Source organism: Bos grunniens, chromosome 2, assembly GCF_055505025.1.
Source record: "Bos grunniens cultivar Pamir isolate PY7600 chromosome 2, Bosgru_T2T1.0, whole genome shotgun sequence".
Taxonomy (NCBI): domain Eukaryota; kingdom Metazoa; phylum Chordata; class Mammalia; order Artiodactyla; family Bovidae; genus Bos; species Bos grunniens.
In genome coordinates this window covers 109,258,103-109,280,779 of record NC_141166.1, presented here as the reverse complement: position 1 = coordinate 109,280,779, position 22,677 = coordinate 109,258,103, and the positions used below count along the sequence as shown (strand labels likewise).

The window sequence follows — 22,677 nt, the reverse complement described above, 5'->3', positions numbered from 1 at the left end:
TGCGTCACATCAGGTGAGACTGAGGCATAGAATTCGTGCCCTCACTGTCTCATCTAGACTGTGCTCCACAGCCAAGCGTCTCGCACGCTGTTGGGAGTAAACCCGCAGGTCTCAAACATGCCCAAGTGTGTTTGGCTTCTCCCTTTCTCAGTTTATCGCAGGGCCTGTGTGCTTTCCATGCTTTCAAGCATGAGGCTAGTCAAATGTTCGTTCTCAAACTCAACACAGAGGGAAGTAAATGATTTCAGACTAAGAATAGTGGTCGTAACAATTTATATCCCAGAAAAGGACAATCATACCTTTGTAATTGCAGTGAAGACCTTTTCCAGGATGGCATTTGGCTGGGCAATCTGTGGTCCATTGGCCTGAATGTTGAGGGCTATGGCACATGGTTTGGCTACAAATCTGAAAAAAAAAAAAAAAAAACCACATTATTCTCTCTATAGCTGTTCTTAATGTTATCAGGTAACCATTCCTCAATTGTCCCAATAAAATGTTGATATGATTTTATGGGTAGACACTGTCAACACTCATAAATCAGGACCTATATAAAGCAGATTTAACTTTTTTTCTCCTTTAATTCCCCAGCAGTGACAGTAAAAAAAGAAATCTTTTTAAAACATTTAACCCTCCTGATATGTAAGTTATAATGAGACTGACTAGATAGAAAGACTACAAATGAGAAATATACCAGTATAAGATACATAAACCAAACAAACTATGATTTTGAAATGATGTATGTTCTTCTTACAAGTCACGTTATATTTTTACTAGGAAAGTGTTAACTAACAGAGTATGCTTTTGATCAACCCCAGTCCAAAGCCTGGCCCATGTTGTCTCTGTGATCCAAGTGTGCTATGTTCGGTCCCACGTTTTTATGACTTCTTAAAATTCCTTGCTTTACGATTATTTGCTTCTTTCTCATAAGGAGTCATGAAAGGTGTCAAACAACATGACGTCCCAGCCAAGCTGAAAGGTCTGAAATTATTACACACATCAGCTGCACCATTTTTATCATAAGAAAATGACTATGTCAAGAAGAACAGGACGTCTCAGCTACACTTCTGGCTGTGTTTAAAGTGTGAATGAGCCACGGGAGGCATGCAGACAGAGGACATGGGGCCTCAAAGGTCTGATGATGTCTCTAAAACCTTTTTTATAAGAAAAGCATTTGAGTTGTTTTAAACTAAACATTCGAGAAATAAGGTGCAATGCACCTTTTCAATAGTGACATTTAACTTTTTCTATAAATGCAAATAATACAATATTATATGAAAGTATGACCCAAATTCATTTAATGTTGGCCAAAAGCAACTGATAAATATACACAACAGACGGTGAGTAAATCTTAGATGAAGTTTCTTTAATAATAATGAATAGTGGGGGGTAATTCCCTGGTGGTGCAGTGATTAAGACTCTGAGCTCCCAAAGCGGGGAGCACAGGTTCAATCCCCGGTCAGGGGTCTAAGACCCAGCACGCCACACAGTGTGCCAAAAAAAAAGCGGATGAGTTAAAGAACAGTAAACAAGGGAGGAATTTTTTTTTTCTTTAAAGAGGGACTAATAAAGTTTACATACATGGTACCTCATAATATCCCACTGGGTCCTATTTCAAGTAAAAGGGGAAAAAAATGTATTCAAACAAAAAAATGGAATACTGTACATGCAAGCCCAAACCAGTAAAGATATACACAGGAAATGCAATTTAATTCCTGTTTCATTGGGCTCTCTGGAACAAAGTTAGGAAGAATAACCACCTTTGCTAGAATGAGAAACATGTTACCTATGCCCTCACCTTTGTAAAAGAAGTGTAGTATTTTTTTTAAATAACTCTGGGTATTCACTAAAAACAGTCATTGTGGTGCTACGAATGTAGCTAGTGGAAAGAAAGAAACATGGATGGGCAGTGACCAGTTGTTTCCTTAAAGTTTCCTGCTTCCTGGTTAGTGCCTCTTCATCATAAGGCATAATAAGAGGTGTGGGAAGACATGCGATCAGCAAGAGTTTTTCATTTTTTTAAAAAAGGTAGAATAGCAAAACTAGGTATAAAAGCCAAAATCAACACTTCTAATGGTTTCCTTCTACTCTTCCCTGTGGGATTTCTCCCCAGCCCTCTCTTGTCTTCGTAATTCCTACAAATTCTGAAACGCTGTGTTCAAATTTCCTGTTGGAATTTGGCGTCAGCATCCTTGATGGAGAATATGATCTGTTTTTTTCTTCTAAAGAGTGAAGAGTCTAAATGCAGAGGCTGATCACTTTATCTGTGAATACGACAATGCCAGGCACACACAGGAGGGGGCAAGAAATCTGATCCACTGGCTATGTTCTGCAAATGTGCTTTTAATGTGGCCATCATTGCGGTGAGTGCTGCTGACAAGCTAACAAACCTTCTCTGTGTACCCACAACAGTGTGCAGGCAGACAGCAGGAGAGTCAAGAAATTCACTCAGTAGAACCTCTTCAAAAGCAACTTCCTCACCTTTACTGTCACTTGCCAGTAACACACAAAAACATTCAAAAAGGTTCTTTTAGTATTTTATACAATACCATGTTTTACACCTTACTCCTCCTCTTTTTAAACTTCAAATCACTTTTTTTTAGAAACACTCTCTACATTTCCAGAACTAATAAGCATCTTGAAGAAGGCATATCACTTGATCATTAAACTTCTGAAATTTTGATAATCAAAATTATCAAATAAATATGACTCTCTATAAACATACTTTTAAAACAATGTCTAAAGGATAGGTGGGAATTATCTGCTACTATCTGGCGACAGAGACCTAGTTTCAGAAATTGATCTCTCTATGCCCAATGTCCTCATATGTAAGAAATAATATTTACATAGATAAATAAAAATTGTGTGATTATACAAACACATGTATATATTAAAACATAATGTCACATGGCCTCTTTGTCTAAAAGCTTTGATGGGAGCCATGTGTATGGTTTCACACCATACCATTTACACACCATGACTCTCTGGACCCAGCAACCCACACAGCTTCAGCTACACTGTGCCAAGCCATGTGCATCCAACAAGGTTTGAATGTACCAAGCAAGAAAAGGGGAGACCAGAAACAAGACAGGCAACTAAAAAAGACAAGGGTCAGCAGGTAAAATAACCACTTGCCTCAGTTTACCCTCAGAGCTTGGTTGTCCCAGCATCATTATTAATGGTACCCCTTTACTGACAAGAGCATTCCTGCGTGATACTCTGCCACAATAATTTTATAAGTGTGTGAGCAATAAATTGTAGTGACCCTCATCATCAAGCCTCAAGCTTGATGGACACGGGTCCACACTGGGTCCAGACCAGCACTGCCTTAAGGTTCTGAGCCCATCCCTGACTCTTGAGAGTCCGTTGGGCAGCAGGCAGATCAAACCAGTCAATACTGAAGGAAATCGGTCCTGAATATTGATTGGAAGGACTGATGCTGAAGCTGAAGCTCCGATACTTTGGCCACCTGATGAGAAGAACTGACTCATTTGAAAAAACCCTGAAGCTGGGAAAGATTGAAGGCGGGAGGAGAAGGGGATAACAGAATATGAGATGGTTGGATGGCATCACCAACTCAATGGACATGAGTTTGACCAAGATCCAGGAGATGGTAATGGACAGGGAGGCCTGGCGTGCTGCAGTCCATGGGGTCGCAAAGAGTCAGACACATCTGAGTGACTGAACTGAACTGATACCTGGTATTCTCTCCAAGTCCAAACCTTCCCAGATCCCCTGTCAATCTCCATGGCCCTGCAGGATGCTATGTCCACACCCATCACAGGAGAGTTGGGGTGTGTGCGTGTGTGTGTGTGTGTGTGTGTGTGTGTTGCTCTTCCCTGTGTGTGTGGTCTCTTTCATAGAGGTTGCAATGAACCTTTCACCAAGGTGAAAGCACCCATCTCTACTGATCCTAGCACACACATATACTCTCCCTCAACCAGGGGAGGCAGGAATATCACCACCCCCACTCTGCAGAAAGAGAGACGCAAGTATCCTCTGCCTCTAGGGGAAGGGAAGCAGAAAATGTCATATTTCTTTCCTAAAAATTTTTAGGCAAATGTTATCATCAGCTCCCCATCTTTGTTTATTGGCCAGGCTAAGTCCCAAATTCCAAGGATTTGTAGGATAGGATATGAGAAATGACAGTCAAATTTAATAGAATTTAACTCAATTTAAAGGTTGAAGATCTTATGGTTTAAATGGCTTCTGATGGGTATGTACAATAAATCAAACCACTTGAATCCCTTGAAAGAAGTTACTGTGTCCAGAAATATTTTTACAGAACACCAGGCACACTGTGGGCACTCAATGAATATTTGATGGTGAGTGAATAAATGAATGATTGAATCAGCTAAAATATAATGGCACATGACCTTTCTATCTTTTTCATAAGAGCTGTGCATTTTAATTCCCTTAAATACCTACATCTACAAAGGGTCCTTATTTGGGACTCAGAGGATAGAAGACTGATGGCTCAAACTCGAGAAGCTGTTTCTATAATTTCCATTGTCCCTATAAAGTCAAAGTGGCCCTACAGAGCTCTTGTGTAGGTTCTACCAATCTCTCACTAGGCATTCTCTTTTCAACTTACCTAGCACACAGAGCCAAACATTAAATTTCCAAGATTTAAAAAATTTCACAAGATAGGCAGAAAACATTAATTTCAAATTCCAAATGAGAGAAGAAAAAATAATTTTTATCATCCTAAAAGCAATATATATGTTTTATATAAATCTATATGAAAATAGAAACTATATTTGTTTATTCTCCAAGAATTTGTGAATCACTGCTGCATCTTTTTAAGAAAGCATGCTGCTGCTGCTAAGCTGCTTCAGTCCTGTCCGACTCTGTGCGACCCCATAGATGGCAGCCCACCAGGCTCCTTTGTCCCTGGGATTCTCCAGGCAAGAATACTGGAGTGGGATGCCATTTCCTTCTCCAACGCATGCATGCATGCTAAGTCGCTTTGTCGCTTCAGTCGTGTCCGACTCTGTGTGACCCCATAGATGGCAGCCCACCAGGCTCCTCTGTCCAGGGGATTCTCTAGGCAAGAGTACTGGAGTGGGCTGCCATTTCCTTCCCCATAAGAAAGCATATTAGACACCAAATAAAACTAATGACAAAACATCTATAATTTTATCACCTATTGCCATGGTCCATTAGAGAAATGCTGGATTTTTTTCCTCCAATGCTGGCTCTAATAGAATTTCACAAAAGCTGTCTTTTACAAGGGTTGTCTTAGGAGAGAGAAAAACAGAGTAAGATGAGGGTGGAGTAGAGTACCTACAAATATAATAGTTGAAAGGGAATATGTATTTTCAAGCTTTGATGATTGCCTCTACCAGGAAACGCTCACCTAATTACTTTTTTATCAAAGGCAGTAACACTACCTTCAAAAGATCAAACATTGTGAAGTACTTTCATGTAGAATAACATATTTGAAAGTAAATATAGCAAGGATGTAAGCTTTGAAAAATACTAGTCTCAATGTAAAAGCAGAGAAAACACGAAGACATTCCTACTTTTTAGTTCTATTTAACAACATGTATTTGTATTTTAAACATGAATTGAATGTCTCTACACAGAATACCAAGGTACGCTCCGGGCTACAGTGTGCTTAAAGGTATACACAAAAATGAAGTGATTCTTGCATGAAACACCTTCCCAATACAGAAAAGGAGTAAATTAAAAAAATTTTTTTAAATGTAAATAAACATTTACAGGGTACATGTCGGCTCTCATCACTTAGTACTGTGTAATCAGGGGCTTTCCTGGTGGCTCATCGGCAGAGAATCTGCTTGCAATGCAGGAGGCAGGGGTTTGACCCCTGGGTCAGGAAGATCCCCTGGAGGAGGGCATGGCAACTCTCTCCAGTATTCTTTCCTGGAGAATCACATGGACAGAGGAGCCTGGCAGACTACCATCCACAGAGTCACGAAAGAGTCAGACACTACTGAAGCGACTTAGCACGTACACACTATGTAATTGTCTTCAGTGGGGAGCACTGACTCTAGCACTTCCTACACTTTGCAAAGTAGCTGGATGGCTGTGGTGGTAGATACACAAATCTACACATGTGATTTTAAAAAAGTGCATAGATTTTGGGACTTCCTGGGTTGTCCAGTTGTTAAGAATCCACCTTGAGATGCAGGGAACACAGGTTTGATCCCTGGTAGGGGAACTAAGATCCCACAAGCCTTGGAGCAACTAAGCCTGCATGCCACAACTAGTGAGCTTGAATGACACAGCTAGAGAGTCCGTGTAACATCGTGAAGCTCCCACGCATGCAATTAAGACCCAAATAAATAAATATTCTTTAAGTGTATAAAATTAAATCACACACACACACAATGTACAGCTGGGGAAATCAGTGTAAGTTCAATAGACTATCAATGCTAATTACCTGGCAATGATGCCATACTATAATTTTAGTATTCCTTCTTACAACTGCATCTGAATCTGCAACTATCTCAGGAAAGATTTCGATTTAAAAAATAATTAGAAGCACTCTGGTTTTGATATGGGGAAATGAGCACCCAATAAATTGATTTCTCATCTTTAAAAACTGCACAACATGCCAACCCTCTAAAAACAAAACCAAGTACCTGAGGGCTCTGGAGATGGAACATACGCAAGTAGACTGGAGGGGAGTCAAAAGCTGGAGCAGGAAACCAGCAGACAGCAAGCTCCTGTTTATTTATTTATGTATATATTTGGTTTGCAGCTCAACTCTGAGATCAATCACAGCAGCAGATACAGCTTTGACAGGAAAATACACTCTCTGTCTAACTGTGGGTACTAGGGAAGGAGCCTGGGGAAATCAGAGACTGGCCAAGGAACCACAAAAGAAAGAAGACAGAGAAGCCAACCCCTAATTCGGCTTAATAACGAAGCATGATTCTGGCTGACCACAAGCCATGTATGTACAAGGTAAGCTGAAAGCAAGTAGGAGCTAAGGTTTAAAGAACTGAATAAAGACTGAAGCCATGGTCCACTGAGGGCCCGACAGGCTACAGTTTGAACCTAACTGAGTAAATTGTTTGTTAACACAAAACATCTCAACACTCTTCACAGCAATGTAAAAAAAAAAAAAAAATCCAGAATCTCTTCAATATAACTCTAAGAATATCCAGATACAATCTAATATGTTGATGGAAAGCAAGGAAAACATGACCCAATTTTAGGGGAAAGACACACAAAGAGATTCAGTGAACTTGAAGATAGGGCAATGGAAATAATGCAATCTGAGAAAAGGCAAGAAAAAAAGTGACAAAGTAAAGAAACAGACATTGAGGACTTGTAGAACAATTTTAAAAAGGCTAACATATGGGTAGTTGGAGTTCCAGGAAAAAAGGAGAAAGACTGGAGAAGAAGAAGGTATCAGAAGAAATAATAGAAAGAAATGTATTTCTCAAATCCGATAAAAGACATAAACATACAGTTTGGGAAGTTCAAGAATCCCCAAAAGAGGTAAATTCCAAAAAAAAAAAAAAAAAGAAGATACAGACAAAATCACAGTCAAACTGATGAAAACCAAAGATAAGGGGAAATACTGAAACTCACTAGAGAAAATGGCACATTGTATACAGGGAAAAATAATTTGAAAAACAAAGGACTTCTCATCAGACATGATGGAGGTTTAATGACAGTGAAACAATATCTCTAAAGTGCTGAAGCAAAAACAAAATGAAAAAAAGTTATCATCCCAAAATTCTACATCCAGCAAAATTTTTCTTCAAAGAATAAAAGTGACAGGAAAATGAAGGGAATTTGTCTGCCATCAGATCCCCACTTCAAGAATACTAGAGGGACTTCTTTAGGCTGAAAGGAAGCAAAACCAGAGGGAAGCTTAGATCTCAAGAAAAAATGAAGACCATCAGAAATGGTAAATATAAAACTACTCGGAAGATCTCTGAAAGTAATTATGACCAATTAGTAACAGATTAAATACACACAATTATGAGAAATAACATACGTCCCATCCCAGACAGTGCTGGAAAGAAACCTAACTATGAACATCCAAGGGGGAAAAAATATGAAGAGGGGTGATTGATTTAATTCATTGCTTAGCCACAAGCACCTCCACAGACTCCAACATTCACCAGAAAGCATTACAAATGTAAAACGTATGAGAACAGTATAGACTGGATATTGAAAGTGACCTGAATGCGTGTTTAGCTACACATAGGTTCATGTGCCTGGGTAAGTAGGTGTATGTGTGGAACTGTGTATTGTACAATTCTAACACAAAGATGCTACAAGAAAACATTTATGGGAAGAAGGTCAGGAGGAGATTGATATTTATCAACACTTCAGTTCAGTTCAGTTCAGTCGCTCAGTCGTGTCCAACTCTTTGAGACCCCATGAATCGCAGCACGCCAGGCCTCCCTGTCCATCACCAACTCCCGGAGTTCACCCAAACTCATGTGCATCGAGTCGGTGATGCCATCCAACCATCTTATCCTCTGTTGTCCCCTTCTCCTCCTGCCCCCAATCCCTCCCAGCATCAGGGTCTTTTCCAATGAGTCAACTCTTCGCATGAGGTGGCCAAAGTATTGGAGTTTCAGCCTCAGCATTAGTCCTTCTAACGAACACCCAGAACTGGTCTCATTTAGAATGGACTGGTTGGATCTCCTTGCAGTCCAAGGGACTCTCAAGAGTCTTCTCCAACACCACAGTTCAAAACCATCAATTCTTCAGCGCTCAGCTGTCTTCACAATCCAACTCTCACATCCATACATGACCACTGGAAAAACCATAGCCTTGACTAGACGAACCTTTGTTGGCAAAGTAATGTCTCTGCTTTTGAATATGCTATCTAGGTTGGTCATAACTTTCCTTCCAAGGAGTAAGCGACTTTTAATTTCATGGCTGCAGTCACCATCTGCAGTAATTTTGGAGCCCAGAAAAATAAAGTCTGACACTGTTTCCACTGTTTCCCCATCTATCTCCCATGAAGTGATGGGACCAGATGCCATGATCTTACTTTTCTGAATATTGAGCTTTAAGCCAACTTTTTCCCTCTCCTCTTTCACTTTCATCAAGAGGCTTTTGAGTTCCTCTTCACTTTCTGCCATAAGGGTGGTGTCATCTGCATATCTGAGGTTATTGATATTTCTCCTGGCAATCTTGATTCCAGCTTGTGCTTCTTCCAGCCCAGCGTTTCTCATGATGTACTCTGCATATAAATTAAATAAGCAGGGTGACAATATACAGCCTTGACGTACTCCTTTTCCTATTTGGAACCAGTCTGTTGTTCCATGTCCAGTTCTAACTGTTGCTTCCTGACCTGCATATAGATTTCTCAAGAGGCAGGTCAGGTGGTCTGGTATTCCCATCTCTTTCAGAATTTTCCAATTTGTTGTGACTGCCTTCCACACAGTCAAAGGCTTTGGCATAGTCAATAAAGCACTTACTAAGTGTCAAATGCTTTGCGATGTTTTATTCTTTTTTAAGTTCAACTACAACCCTTCTTTAATCCCATTTTACAGAATTATAAAATAAATCTAAAGAATTTAAAGGATCTGCTTAAGATCTTAATACAAATAATTTAGACAAGATTTAGACCTGGTCAATCATAACAAAATCTATTAATAAAAACATTTTCTCTTTTCCCTAAAATAATAAAAGTTGATTAAAAAGGCACTGTTAAAATAATGTGAAGTAGTCATACACCTAAACTCAGAAATCTCACTTAGATATTTATCTTGGGAAATCTGTCAAACAAAGAAAAAGAGCCATAAATGGAAAAATTTTCATGCACCATCATTTTATAATAGGAAAATGGTAAACAGCTTAATGATTCACTAACAAATGACTCATTTAATACCTATGATGCGTGAGCCTTGCTTTAAGTGTTGGGGACACAACAGTGAACAAAATTCCCTACTTTTATGGAGTTCATGTTCTAGCTGGAAAGAAGGGAGATGAAAAATAAAGTGGTGCATGTGATGCAAGATAGTGAAAAGTACTATAGGGAAAAATAAAGCCTGCTAAGAAGGATGAGGTGGGGTTGCAATTTTCAATGGACTGGTCAGGGAAGACTCCTGAGAAAGTGAACCTATTCCTAAGAAGATAAGGAAATCACGCAGGAAGGGAAGTAGAAGAACATTCTGGAAAGAGCAGCAGCTAAGGGCAAAGGCTCCGAGGAAGGAGGACACCTTAGATTTGGAAGAAACATCGAGAGAGCCAGTGAGGCTTTGTTGTTTAGTCACTGAGTCCTGTCTGTCTCCTTGAAACCCCATGGGTCCCCCCCACCCCACGGGGAAACCCACCAGGCTCCTCTGTCCATGAGATTCTCCAGGCAAGAATACTGGAGTGGGCTGCCACTTCCTTCTCCAAGAGATCTTCCAGGGATCAAACCCATATCTCCTGCATTGCAGGCGGAATGAGGCTAGAGCAGTATTCATCAGAGCAAGAGGAGAAAGATGGGGTCAGAGTAGCAGGCCGCCACATCACTACATCTTGTGAGCTATTTGAAGGACTCTGGTTTTCATCTAGAGTGAGGCAGGAAGCCACTGCAGGACTCTGAGAAGAAAACCTAAATGACTGATTTATATTTAAACGGAATCACTGGCTGCTTTCTTGAGAACAGACTGAAGGGGAGCAAGAATGGGAGCAGCCAAGCCAACTGAGGGTGGGGTGCAGGGGACGGTCGCTCCGGTTATCCTGGCAAGAGATAACGGTGGTTCAAAGGGAGTGGTGACGACAGAGGCGGTGAGACGTGGTCAAGTTCAGACGCTGTCTTGAAGGCTGGGCCCCCAGCGTGCACTGGACTGAACATGGGATGAGAGAGGAATAAAATGCTCCCGGCAGGTCTTTGGCCTGAGCCCCTGGAAGGACAGAGTTAGCCTGAGGGTAGTAAATGTGAGGTTAGGCTATTAGGCTTATAGGTGGAAATACCAAGTAGGCAGTTGGATAAAGTAGTCTGGGGTTCAGGAGAGGTCTGGGTTAGAAATACAAATTTGGTGTCATCAACATACAGACACCAAATAAAGTCATAAGACTCATGGAATCATATGGTTGGTAAGACTAAATAAATAAATGTCCATACTCTGAAGGCTGGGCCTGATAATTTGAATTATAATTGAGGATTTGGAGAAAAAGAATGCCAATAAACTGCTCATGGAAATTTAGTAAAGACTGCAGAGAGGATATAAATGAGTAGTTCACAGAAATAAGCAACAATAATCAATAAGCAGATGAAAAGATGATCAAGCTCTCTTTTTTCCAAATGCCCATCAAAGCTCCTTTTTTTTTTTTTTTTAAAGGTTAAGCTATTTATTTATTTATCTATGACTGTGCTGGGTCTTCATTATTATGTGCCTGCTTTCTCTATTGTAGCAAGCTGGGGCTGCTCACTGCTGGTGGTTTTTCTTCTTATTGAGCAGGGGCTCTAGGCAAGCAGGCTCAGTAGTTGTGGCACATGGGGCCCAGTTACCCCGAGGCATGTGGGATCTTCCCAGACCAGGGATCACTCTGGTGTGCCCTGCATTGGCAGGCGGACTCCCAGTCACTGAACCACCAGGTAAGTCCTGACTGCATGCGTGTGTGCTAAGTCACTTCAGTCCTGTCCAACTCTTTGTGACCCCACGAACTGTAGCCCACCAGGCTCCTCTGCCCATGGAATTCTGCAAGCAAGCATACTGGAGTGGGTTGCCATTTTCATCTTCAGGGCATCTCCCTGACCCAGGGATCGAACCCAGGTCTCCTGCATTGCAGGCAGATTCTTTACCATCTGAGCCACCAGGGAAGCCCTCATATAAATTTCTAACACATAAAAGAAGTTGAAGATATACTACTGCCAGATTATAGGATTGTGGCTTACTTTAACATTCTTTTTTATGCTTGTCTATGTTTTTTGGACACCTAAAATGAGAGCTCAAACTTTTAATACCAAAAATAAAAAATAAGTATCTTTAAAAATAGAGATGAACTGGATGGTCTCTATGTCAGGTAAGACTCAAAACCTCAGTGACACCAAAACAGAAGATGAAAAGCCCTAAGACAGGTGCAATTCAGCTAATTCCATGGAGCTCTTCAAGCAAGGGTCTCCACTGAGACTTAGACAAGGAAAAGCACAGTAGGTGGAATAAAAATAAAAATGCTATTTCAGGACCTTATCAAGTAGAGAAAAGGGTGAAGTTCAAGTCAATGGGCACAGCAGAAGATACAAAATGGCACAAAATCACTTCAAGAAAAATGTTACCAACATTAACTAAAGATGCCAAGAGGGTTTTGAGATGCCTCCAGAAAATAATTGCTTCTGCCTGTGCCTGGCAACTCCACAGAACTTCTCTATTTCTTTATCTATATAATAAAAATCATAATTACATTCTGTTTATGTTGGGGAATATTTCCAAATTATCATCATCTTGAGACCAATTGGAAAGGGATAGAGCTAGGGGAAGATGGCAAGCAGAACAGCAGGCAGACAGAAGACAACTCTCCTCAGGAAAAGAAAATGTGATTTTTTTTTCCAGGTAGACTCATAGAGTAGAAAGGAAGATTTCTTTAGAGCAAACCCATATCCCAAGTGAATCTGTTCTGAGCTCAGAATGTTGGAGAGCTCTTTAACATTTCTAAACCCTAGTTATCACACTTAAAAATGAAGAAAGTAAAATCTACTTTGCAGAATGTGTGTGAGGATTGACAGAATAGGTATAAACCTCACACCACAGTGTTCAACATTTGGAAAATATTCATTAAGGGCTAGCTAGTTTTAAATTTTCATTGTAAGAAGCACACATTCCACACATTAGGAGGACTTCTTGTCTGGGCTGGATAGTAAGGTGGAGTGGGAAACTTGTTTTGGAAAAAAACAGAAGGATGGCAAAAATTCAGGAAAGAATCATGGAAAGAACATTTGAGCTTACTATGTCACCTGGTCCAGCTTCCTTTTTTCAAGCAGAACTTTCTCTCTAAAGAGATCATTCAAAAACTTTCTTCGAACATGAAATCTCCCTGTACATTTCTCTGCAATTTCCTGTGTCTCTGTAATTATTTCAAAATTTTAAAAGTAGAAAAAAACACTCCCCTTGGTATCTTATCTTAGTTTTTCATCACGTTTGACTTAAAGTGTTCTTCCTGCATCATTCTTTCCAGCTGAAATATAAACCCATTTCCCCATTTCTCAGCCCTCCGGAGAAGTGGTATAATACTTTGAAAACACTGATTAAGTCATCCTGCATTCCTCTTCAAGAATAAACAGCGTGGACCCCATAAACCTTTCTTCATCCATCTTTCTCTAGCTTACGTTTAAATGTTCATTTTTTAAGTATTTTAAGGATAATTTTCTGAATCTAACTTTATTCTTCTCTTAAGAGAGTGGAGGAGACCCTTAGACAATAGCTGCTTTTATTAATAAATAATCATGGGTGGAGACTTTGGTGTTATTGTTGCTATTGTTAAAAACAATTCAGAAGAGGCTTTCTGAAAAATACAGCTAAATCAGAAGTAGCTTTAGTAGAAGAGACCTGTCAGTCTAGCCAACTCCAATCTCTTCAGGGGTGCAAATCAGAGGCTAGAAAGGCTGAGTGCCATCAGCTGAGAGCTGAGATTCTTGGAAAGCCCAAGCTGCCTTGAGAAATGTCAAAATTGCCTCCACTTGCCATGTATTTCCAGGATTCTGAAAAAATAAATAACAAAAACTCTAGACTTCAGATATTTCACCATGAGTTCAACTACTCAAGAAAAATACAACCTAGCCATTAAAGATGAAGTTCATAAAATTCAAAGAAACTGTGTCTTTCTCTTAAACAATGAAAAATATGCCCCTGTGTTTTACATAAAATAAGATGCAAAGGGCATTAAAGATATTTATAAGAAGGAAAACCTGTACAGTGTATATTTACTGAATATATACAAAAATATCTTTGTAGTGAGGAAAGTCTTTAAAATATTACCACTGCTGCTGCTGCTGCTAAGTTGCTTCAGTCGTGACCCACTCTGTGCGACCCCATAGATGGCAGCCCAACAGGCTCCCCCGTCCCTGGGATTCTCCAGGCAAGAATACTGGAGTGGGTTGCCATTTCCTTCTCCAATGTATGAAAGTGAAAAGTGAAAGTGAAGTCGCTCAGTCGTGTCTGACTCCTAGCGACCCCATGGACTGCAGCCCACCAGGCTCCTCCATCCATGGGATTTTCGAGGCAAGAGTACTGGAGTGGGGTGCCATTGCCTTCTCCAAAATATTACCACTAGGAAGAAGCTATTTTCACAACATTATGATGCTTATAAAATTACCACGATGGTCAGTGAATCCTTGGGGAATAGCATACCTGTATCAGGAAGGCTTTATTGTCAACCTGCTCTCCTTCGCATATTGAGAATGATACCATCCGGAGCTCTCACTGAGGGATACAACGGTGCCTTCACAGAATCTGTCACTCTGTCGGCTACGCCTCTTTTAACTTACTGACTGCAATTTGGGCAACTCCATCTCTAACTACTGCTTCCAGCACATTCCGTCAACTTTTGACATATAGCACACATCAGGAGCTCTGCCAGAATGCTGCAGTTCCCTTTAACTGTACCTCTCGGCACTCTTTCACCTTCCTGGTCACCGTCTTCACCCTCGCTCTGTGATGAGGTCTAGGCATCCCTGATCACTCACCCCTCGTGTGACCAGCTGAGGAGGGCAGAGATACAGGAAGCCGGGTCTTCAAGGTCTGCTGACAGATTGTCTTACAGGACCTTATTAATAGTAGATTCGGCTCGAAACTGGCCCTAAAGCTAAATGTTAGGTCTGGGAGAGTTCCAAGCCTCCCCGTAATCCTTTAATTCTTTACATTTGCCAGTTGCCTCGTAATTCACCAAGCGCTTTCACACTGCATCTCAGTCAGTCTTCAAAATACCTCCAAGGGATATGCAAGCAGATTTTATCATCACTGTTTTACCAAAGAGGAAAAGAATTCAATGTTTCAGTGACTTGAACTAGAAATTGAGGAGAGAGAGGTGCATTCAATACAAATCCTTCTTATTCTATTCCCAAAACTGTACTCTCCAGTATTTCCGACTGTCTTTAGTTGGTTACACAGGCTCACACGTCTTGGAACATTTTTTTTGGCCCAGATACCAGGACCACAAGGACTGTCCACAAAAGCACAAGATTTGGTCATCAATGAACCACGCCTGGTTTTATTTCACTCCCGGTCTACCACCGAAGACTTCGGAGTATGTGTAGAGGTAAATGAAGATTGTGCCCTTGAGCTTAATGGTGAATTACCAATTACACGACAACTTTACTGAATTTCAAAACAGAGTGAAGGAGAGTTTCATAAAGGTTTTCATTTAAGCTCATGATCAACCAGTATGCCAGAATCCCCTCCCCAGAAGAATTTGATCGCATAACACCAATTTTAACACCAACCACCTATCATGTGTTTCTCTCATGAGCAAAGAAGACTGTGAAAAAATCAGTATGGACAGCACCCTACAATCGACAAGAATGGAGAATAATTAAGAAAGCTGACATCAGCAAAATCAGTTCTGTCTATAAAATGGTAGAAGCGGAATGATAATGTACCTGGTGCACTGATCACAGTGCTAGGTCACAGCAGGTCCTCGGCGACTAATCTCCGTCACCCCTCACAAGCCCCCATTGCAGTATCGCTCAAAGATGCCTACAGCTGCAGCAGACACCTTCCCATAGGCAGAGATCAGGTGTAACGACAGCACGACAGTATTTACTTCATCATTATAACAGCTTACTTTCATCCAAGGCCTCATACTTTTTATGAATACTCTTGCTTTCCTAACTTCACTTGACTCCGTAATGAGCATTATCAAAGATTTATAGGTGAGAAAACCGAGTGTTGTCCAGAAAGAATGTTGTCCCCAAACCTAGAGCCAAATCAGATTCTAGGATAGACAGCTTCTATAATTTGGCTGCCTTTTCCTATTCCTTTCTCATATTTAACATGCTGTCCAAGATGGAACTGTGAGGGTAGGGTGGGATGTGAACTTAACAAATTTGTCTGCAAATCCCTCAAGCTGTGCTGCAACTTTTGCCCAACTCTCTCAGGTCAGCAGTGGGCAGTGTGTGTTCACACCACACTTCGGCACAGGTTAGGAGTTCTCTCTGAGAGTGTGTGTCCACAAAGACCTAGTCAGGAAAATAAAACCCACAGGTTATTTTAACAGAGAGAATATAATATAAGAGAAGCGAGTGGAATTGCTCAGTCATGTCTGCTCTTTGCAACCTCATCAACTGTAGCCTACCAAGCTTCTCCATCCATGGGATTCTCCAGGCAAGGGTACTGGAGTGGGTTGCCATTTCCTTCTCCAGGGGATCTTCCCAACCCAGGAATCGAACCCGGGTCTCCTGCATTGCAGACAGATGCTTTACCCTCTGAGCCATGACTTAAATTGGTATAAGAGAACTGAAAGGCACAAAAGTGATCCTGAGATGTCACGGAGGAAGCAGGAGCTTCCTGTGGAAAGAAGGGAGAGTGGAGATTAGGGAGGGACCCCAAAAATCTAGACCCAGACCCCTAAGGAAGGGGAAGCCCTAACTGGGGATGGTGCCTCTGAGGGGGTTGTAACACAGCTGATTCTAGGAATACAGGGGCCAGGGGTGGAGATGGCTAAATAAACCAAAATCAATTGCTGAAAACAAACCACCTCTGCTGCTGAGGTGACATTTTCAGGAAAGGAAGTTAACGGGATAAGCAGGTCTGGTCTGCCTCCTCCAGCGTCTCTCCTCCAGCCATGCAGGCTCCTCTAACGCCCCACATTAGCAAAAACTCCAAGGAAAGAGCTAGCAAAGGAGCAACCTGTTTTTTAAAGCATCAGCCCCAAGGTCACAGACAAAATGAGAAGGATGGGTTTATAGCTGAGAAATGATGGTTCAATAATCAGCACAGAGTGTTCTCACATATTCGAAGTCTCTAGTCTGAGGATGCTCCTGCCAACTGGGCATCTACCTTCATTAGATTTTTGTAGCACAGCTGAAGAGAGTTTGTTGCTGCCCGCTAGACAAGAAACTAAAGAGATGCTAATTGGTCAGGACACTTATTTTCTCCCTCTCCCACACAGCCCTCTACTATCACGCCATGAATACACAATGTGGGAACATCTGCATTCCAAAGAATCCACTGTTTATATTAGGAAGCCTCATCATATAAGAAGCTAAGTGGCTTCAGAGATAGGCTGTTATAGGTTTGAATCCTGATTTGACCACTTACTAACTGTGGGAATACTAGCTTCATCATTTCACCACCCTGAGCCAGTTTCCCTGTGATGTGATTATACCTCCTGGGCCATAAGAATTAAATGCAACAGTGATGTCAAGGGCCTGGCACATAAAGCAGGTAAATGCTGCTGCTGCTGCTGCTAAGTCGCTTCAGTCGTGTCCGACTCTGTGCGACCCCAGAGACGGCAGCCCACCAGGCTCCCCCGTCCCTGGGATTCTCCAGGCAAGAACACTGGAGTGGGTTGCCATTTCCTTCTCCAATGCATGAAAGTGAAAAGTGAAAGTGAAGCCGCTCAGTCGTGTCCGACTCCTAGCAACCCCGTGGATTGCAGCCCACCAGGCCCCTCTGTCCATGGGATTTTCTAGGCAAGAGTACTGGAGTGGGGTGCCATCACCTTCTCTGAGGTAAATGCTGGTTTCCTTCAATTTGTATGAGAAAAAGAACATATCAAAAGGTTAAAGAGCTATTAATAATCAGCTTTTCTTTTCTGAGATCTTCATCTTATACTTCCAGTTGGTCTAAGAACTGAGTGTGATTCTATAAGAATATCCACTTAATGCCAGAAAACCTAAACCTTAAAAGCAATGTAAGCTCACAAGATTAGAATCAAAGTTCAGTAAGAGGTGGAGAGACAACTTTGAACGCAGCAAAGGCAAAACACAGCTTACCCACACAAAGTAAACACAAGAAAATAGAATAAAATACACACTTTGTTCTTGATTGGGAAATATGAATTTCGTCATGAGAGATATTTCATTTTCTTAATGTAACCTTGCTTATCCAAGCAATAGACATAGATCCATGTCATTTTCAAAAAAAAGATTAGAAATCTCTTGATGTACTGTAATCCCTTCACGGCCACAACCCCAGTGGTATCATTAGAAAGCACAATGAGTGGACATAATTGTATTAAATCCTGAAAATTCTTCGAAGGGACCATTTATGAGAAATAACCAAATCTGCAAGTAAACATTAGAGCTCAATTAAATAAAAGAACATGAAGGTCACTTCCATTTAAAGCTCAGTGGTGGATTCAATCAATAATGCATTTTCCTGAAGGGCAAAAGCTTATAGAGTGAGTTAAATGAGTTCCTATTTAAAGACCTGCAGAGAAGGGTCATAAAATATTAGTAATTAGGGTGTGATAATTGTAACAAAAGAGTATTTTATCATTAAAAAAAACATTTTTAAGCAAAAGTCAACTTTTTGTGTGTCCCCTTTGGGGATTCACAAAATAAAATTATTTCACAGAAGCTCAGAGTTATCTCCTGACTACTACCCACGGGATGTTTAAGTTTCCTCAGGCCGCCTCATCCCTGATGGGTTCTTGGTCCTGCTACTCGTGCACCATGGGCCAGAAGCACTGATCACCTGGGAAATGCAAAAAAGGCAGAACCTCAGGCCCAGGTCCAAACCAACTGAATCAGAACCTGTATTTTAAGAAACGGTTCGAATGATTCCTTATTTGATAAGTACGTTTCACCCCAGTGCCTCGCACGTTGTGGTCCTCAGATGTGCCGCATGCACATCACCTGAGAAGTTGCGAGGAATGTAAATGCTGCCCCGTCACCCCAGCCCTACTAAATCAATAACTCTGAAGGTGGGGTCTAGCAGTCTGGGTTTGAACAAGCCCTCCAGGTATTCTGATGTATGCTGAAGCCTGAGAACCACTGCGTCAGCTTAGATATGGACAGACTGGTCTTCAGACATGAAGGAATCCTCGTGCACCCACAGCTGTCCATTTTACCTAGGGGCAGCACTCTCAGAAGATTCTTCCCTAGAAATGAACCCAAATGTCTCCCTGTAACTACCAATTGGGCCATCCCTACCAAAAGCAACAAAGACAACAAATTTCAAACTTTCTTCCACATAGAAATCCCACAACATTCAAAACCAGCTATGAAGTCTTCTTTTCTATAGGCAAAATGTCTACATACAGAGAGACAAAGACAGATACACAGATATACCTTGGTTATATACTATATATATAAATATAATAAAATGTTACTATTATATAAAAACACTACAATTGATTTTGTTGGGTGTGATGAGGGCACTAGAACTATAATAAAAATAAGTCCTATATATAGAAAAATTATGAATACAAATATACAATTATATATTATCTCTCTATATATATCATATATATATATATGGACTTCCTTGGTGGCTCGGTGACAAAGAATCCACCTGCCAATGAAGGAGACGTGAGTTTGATCACTGGGTCGGAAAGATCCCCTGGAGTAAGAAATGGCAACCCACTCCAGTATTCTTGTCTGGGAAATCCCATGGACAGAGGGGCCTGGCAGGCTGCAGTCCATGGGGTCACAAAGAATAGGACATGATTTAGTGGTTAAACAACAACATATACATATATATACTTATATCATATATGACATGTCATATATATGTTTACATGTCATATATATATATATATAAACACCATATATATAAAACACCATACAGAAAATCTCATACTAACTCAGAGAAGAGTAAAATTGTCATCTTTCTCATTCTAGAATGAAACATAAACAATCAGGAGTTACTTTAACACTAAGTTTTTGGCAGCCCCCCTCATTCACCAGCATTATGATCAATCCAATTCCCTGAGTGCTGTATTAACAATATTTTTTTAGTCTTTTCACTCCATGGGATTTTTCCTTCTACAAATACCATTTTTTGAGAGGTCACTTGGGTCTCTCAATTCCCTCCACTGAGTCTCCAGTCTTGCTTTCGTTTGACCACAGTATGGAGTGGTGTTGGGCAATCTGGATGGAGGTATTAAAGAAGACTATTTCTTTTACAATCACCATTTCTTTTCACTAACTTCTTTCCATTCAGAAAAATTAACTCAATGGCTGTGCTAACTATACCAAAAACTGAGTATGGTTTACTAAACATCATGTCAGTCAGTCATTTAAGTCGCTCAGTCGTGTCTGACTCTTTGCAACCCCATGAATCGCAGCACGCCAGGCCTCCTTGTCCATCACCAACTCCTGGAATCAACCCAAACTCATGTCCATCGAGTCGGTGATGCCATCCAGCCATCTCATCCTCTGTCGTCCCCTTCTCCTCCTGCGCTCAATCCCTCCCAGCATCAGGGTCTTTTCCAATGTGTCAACTCTTCGCATAAGGTGGCCAAAGTATTGGGAGTTTCAGCTTCAGCATCAGTCCTTCCAGTGAACACCCAGGACTGATCTCCTTTAGGATGGACTGGTTGGGTCTGCTTGCAAACTAACATAAATCATCAGCATCATAATCCCATCACATTTTATTAAACTGCATGATATTATCATATCACATTAAGAAAGTTAGGCCTGGACTTGAGGTTCTCTGGGACTTCCTTAAAAAATACTACCTGCTTATTTTGTAATAACCTATAAGGGAAAAGAATCTGAAAAAGAATAAATACATGTACAACTGAATCACTTTGTTATACATCTGAAAACACAACATTGTAAATCAACTATACTTCAATATAAAAAAAAATCAAGTAAAAAAAATACCACCTGAACCCACAGATTATAAATAACAGACCTCAGAAACCGTCATGAAAAAGCGTGGATATATGTATATATACAATTTGATTCATTTTACCTGAAACTAACACAACATTGTAAATCAACTACACTCCAACAAAAATTTTAAAAAAGAACTTCCCTGGCAGTCCAGTGGTTAAGAATCCACCTGCCAATGCAGGAGACAAGGGTTTGATTCCTGGTCCAGGAAGATTCCATATCCTGTGACACAGTCAAGCCCATGCGTCACAACTACTAAAGCCCACACACCTGGAGCCTGTGTTCCACAATGGAGACCAGTGTAATGAGAAGCCCGTGCACTGAAGCTAGGGAGTAGTACCCGCTTGCCATAATGAGAGAAAGTCCATGCTCAGCAACAAAGACCCAGCATAGCCATAAATAAATAAATGTTTTTAAAAATACAAAAAGAGAAAGAAATACACATGAGCTCAATTTTCAATGCAGTCCAAGGTGGCCCATGAATGAGTAGAGCACAGAGGGGAGAGACATGACCGTGTCCACCAAGGAAGGTGGGCTTTCCAGTTAGTGCTAGTAGTAAGGAACCCACCTCCCGATTCAGGAGATATAAGAGACGTGGGTTGGACCCCTGAGCGGGGAAGATCCCCCAGAGGAGGGCATGGCAAACCACTCCATTCTCTTGCCTGGAGAATGCGACGGACAGAGGAGCCTGGCAGGCTCTATAGTCCATAGGATCACAAAGAGTCAGACACGACTGAGTGACTAAGCATGCACCAAGGAAGGCAGCTATCAGCTTTGAACCTGGAAAATAACATGCAGCCATTCAGGATACATTAAGTTGCACTTTCATTCACCTGCTGCTAATGCAGTAATTCAACAACCACCTTGATATGTTTGGGCTTCAAATGCTCTGCATGATTAACCATGGTTATTCCTCTGGGATGTTGCTGCTGTTCAGTCGCTCAGTTGTGTCCGACTCCCTGTGACCCCATGGACTGTAGCCTGCCAGGCTCCTCTGTCCATGCGATTCTCCAGGCAAGAATACTGGAGTGGGTTGCCATTTCCTCTGCCTGTGTCTCCTGTGCTGGCAGGCAGATTCTTTACCATTGAGCCACCTGGGAAGTCCTACTCTTCTGGGACACTTGCTAGATACCCAAGGCCATTTGGCTGCCCATCTACATCTGTCGAAAACTTCAGTGTTCATCTCAAAGGCTATCTTCCCCAAGTTTTTCTTGAACCTATATACCTCTCTTCAAATCTTCCATTAATACTACTGTATTACCACTTCTTTGGCATTGTTCTCATTCTCCAGATCACTGCAGTCATTTGGTCGTTTGTCTCCTCCCCAACATCAGGTAGTGACTTCCTCAATGACCAGTGCTCACTCCTCCTCTTCTCTGAAAGTCTGGCACATGCTACCATGGCACACAGCACTGGTCTTCCACCCAACATCCACCCCTCTTTTCTTGCAAACAAAACTCTTCTATGTGGAAAGCTTTATGAATTATGACTGATTTCAGATAAGCATAAAAATTGGATTCTTTTCTTCCAAATATCTATTTTCTCTGGTCACCTAACAGCTACTGGAGGTGTGGGAAAGACTGAGAAATAGTTTTTCTCGTATTAAAAGAACTATTTCTTTTTCTACTCTGCCTCTTTCTACCTCTTCCTTATTATAAAGGATAGTGTTTGGAGCAGTGGCAGCCATCGTAGGATCAAGAAGCGACAAGCTTAAAGACAAAACCTGAACATTAACAACGACAGAGTAGAAAGGCAGAAAGAGCCTGGGTCTCTACTGGATTTGTAAAGTTATTGCATCCAAAGCAGAACCAACAACCTACGTTATAGAAGATAAATGGCTCCTTCATTTAGCTAACATCAACAAGTAATGTTACATAGCCAAAAGCATCACTAACACAGCCACTGAGGAAACAGTGGCTGACTTTATTTTGGGGGGCTCCAAAATCACTGCAGATGGTGATTGCAGC

General features: G+C 41.1%; 1 protein-coding gene across 4 annotated transcripts in view; it reads right to left on the bottom strand.

The window, feature by feature from the left end:
* Positions 1-22,677, bottom strand: part of CERS6 (ceramide synthase 6) — a 356,329-nt gene that overhangs the window by 252,720 nt on the left and 80,932 nt on the right. For all 4 annotated transcript variants that reach the window (XM_086356509.1, XM_086356487.1, XM_086356493.1 and 1 more), the window contains exon 2: positions 300-405. In XM_086356509.1, coding sequence (XP_086212635.1) covers positions 300-405 — 106 coding nt within the window. The remainder of the gene's footprint in view (positions 1-299; positions 406-22,677) is intronic.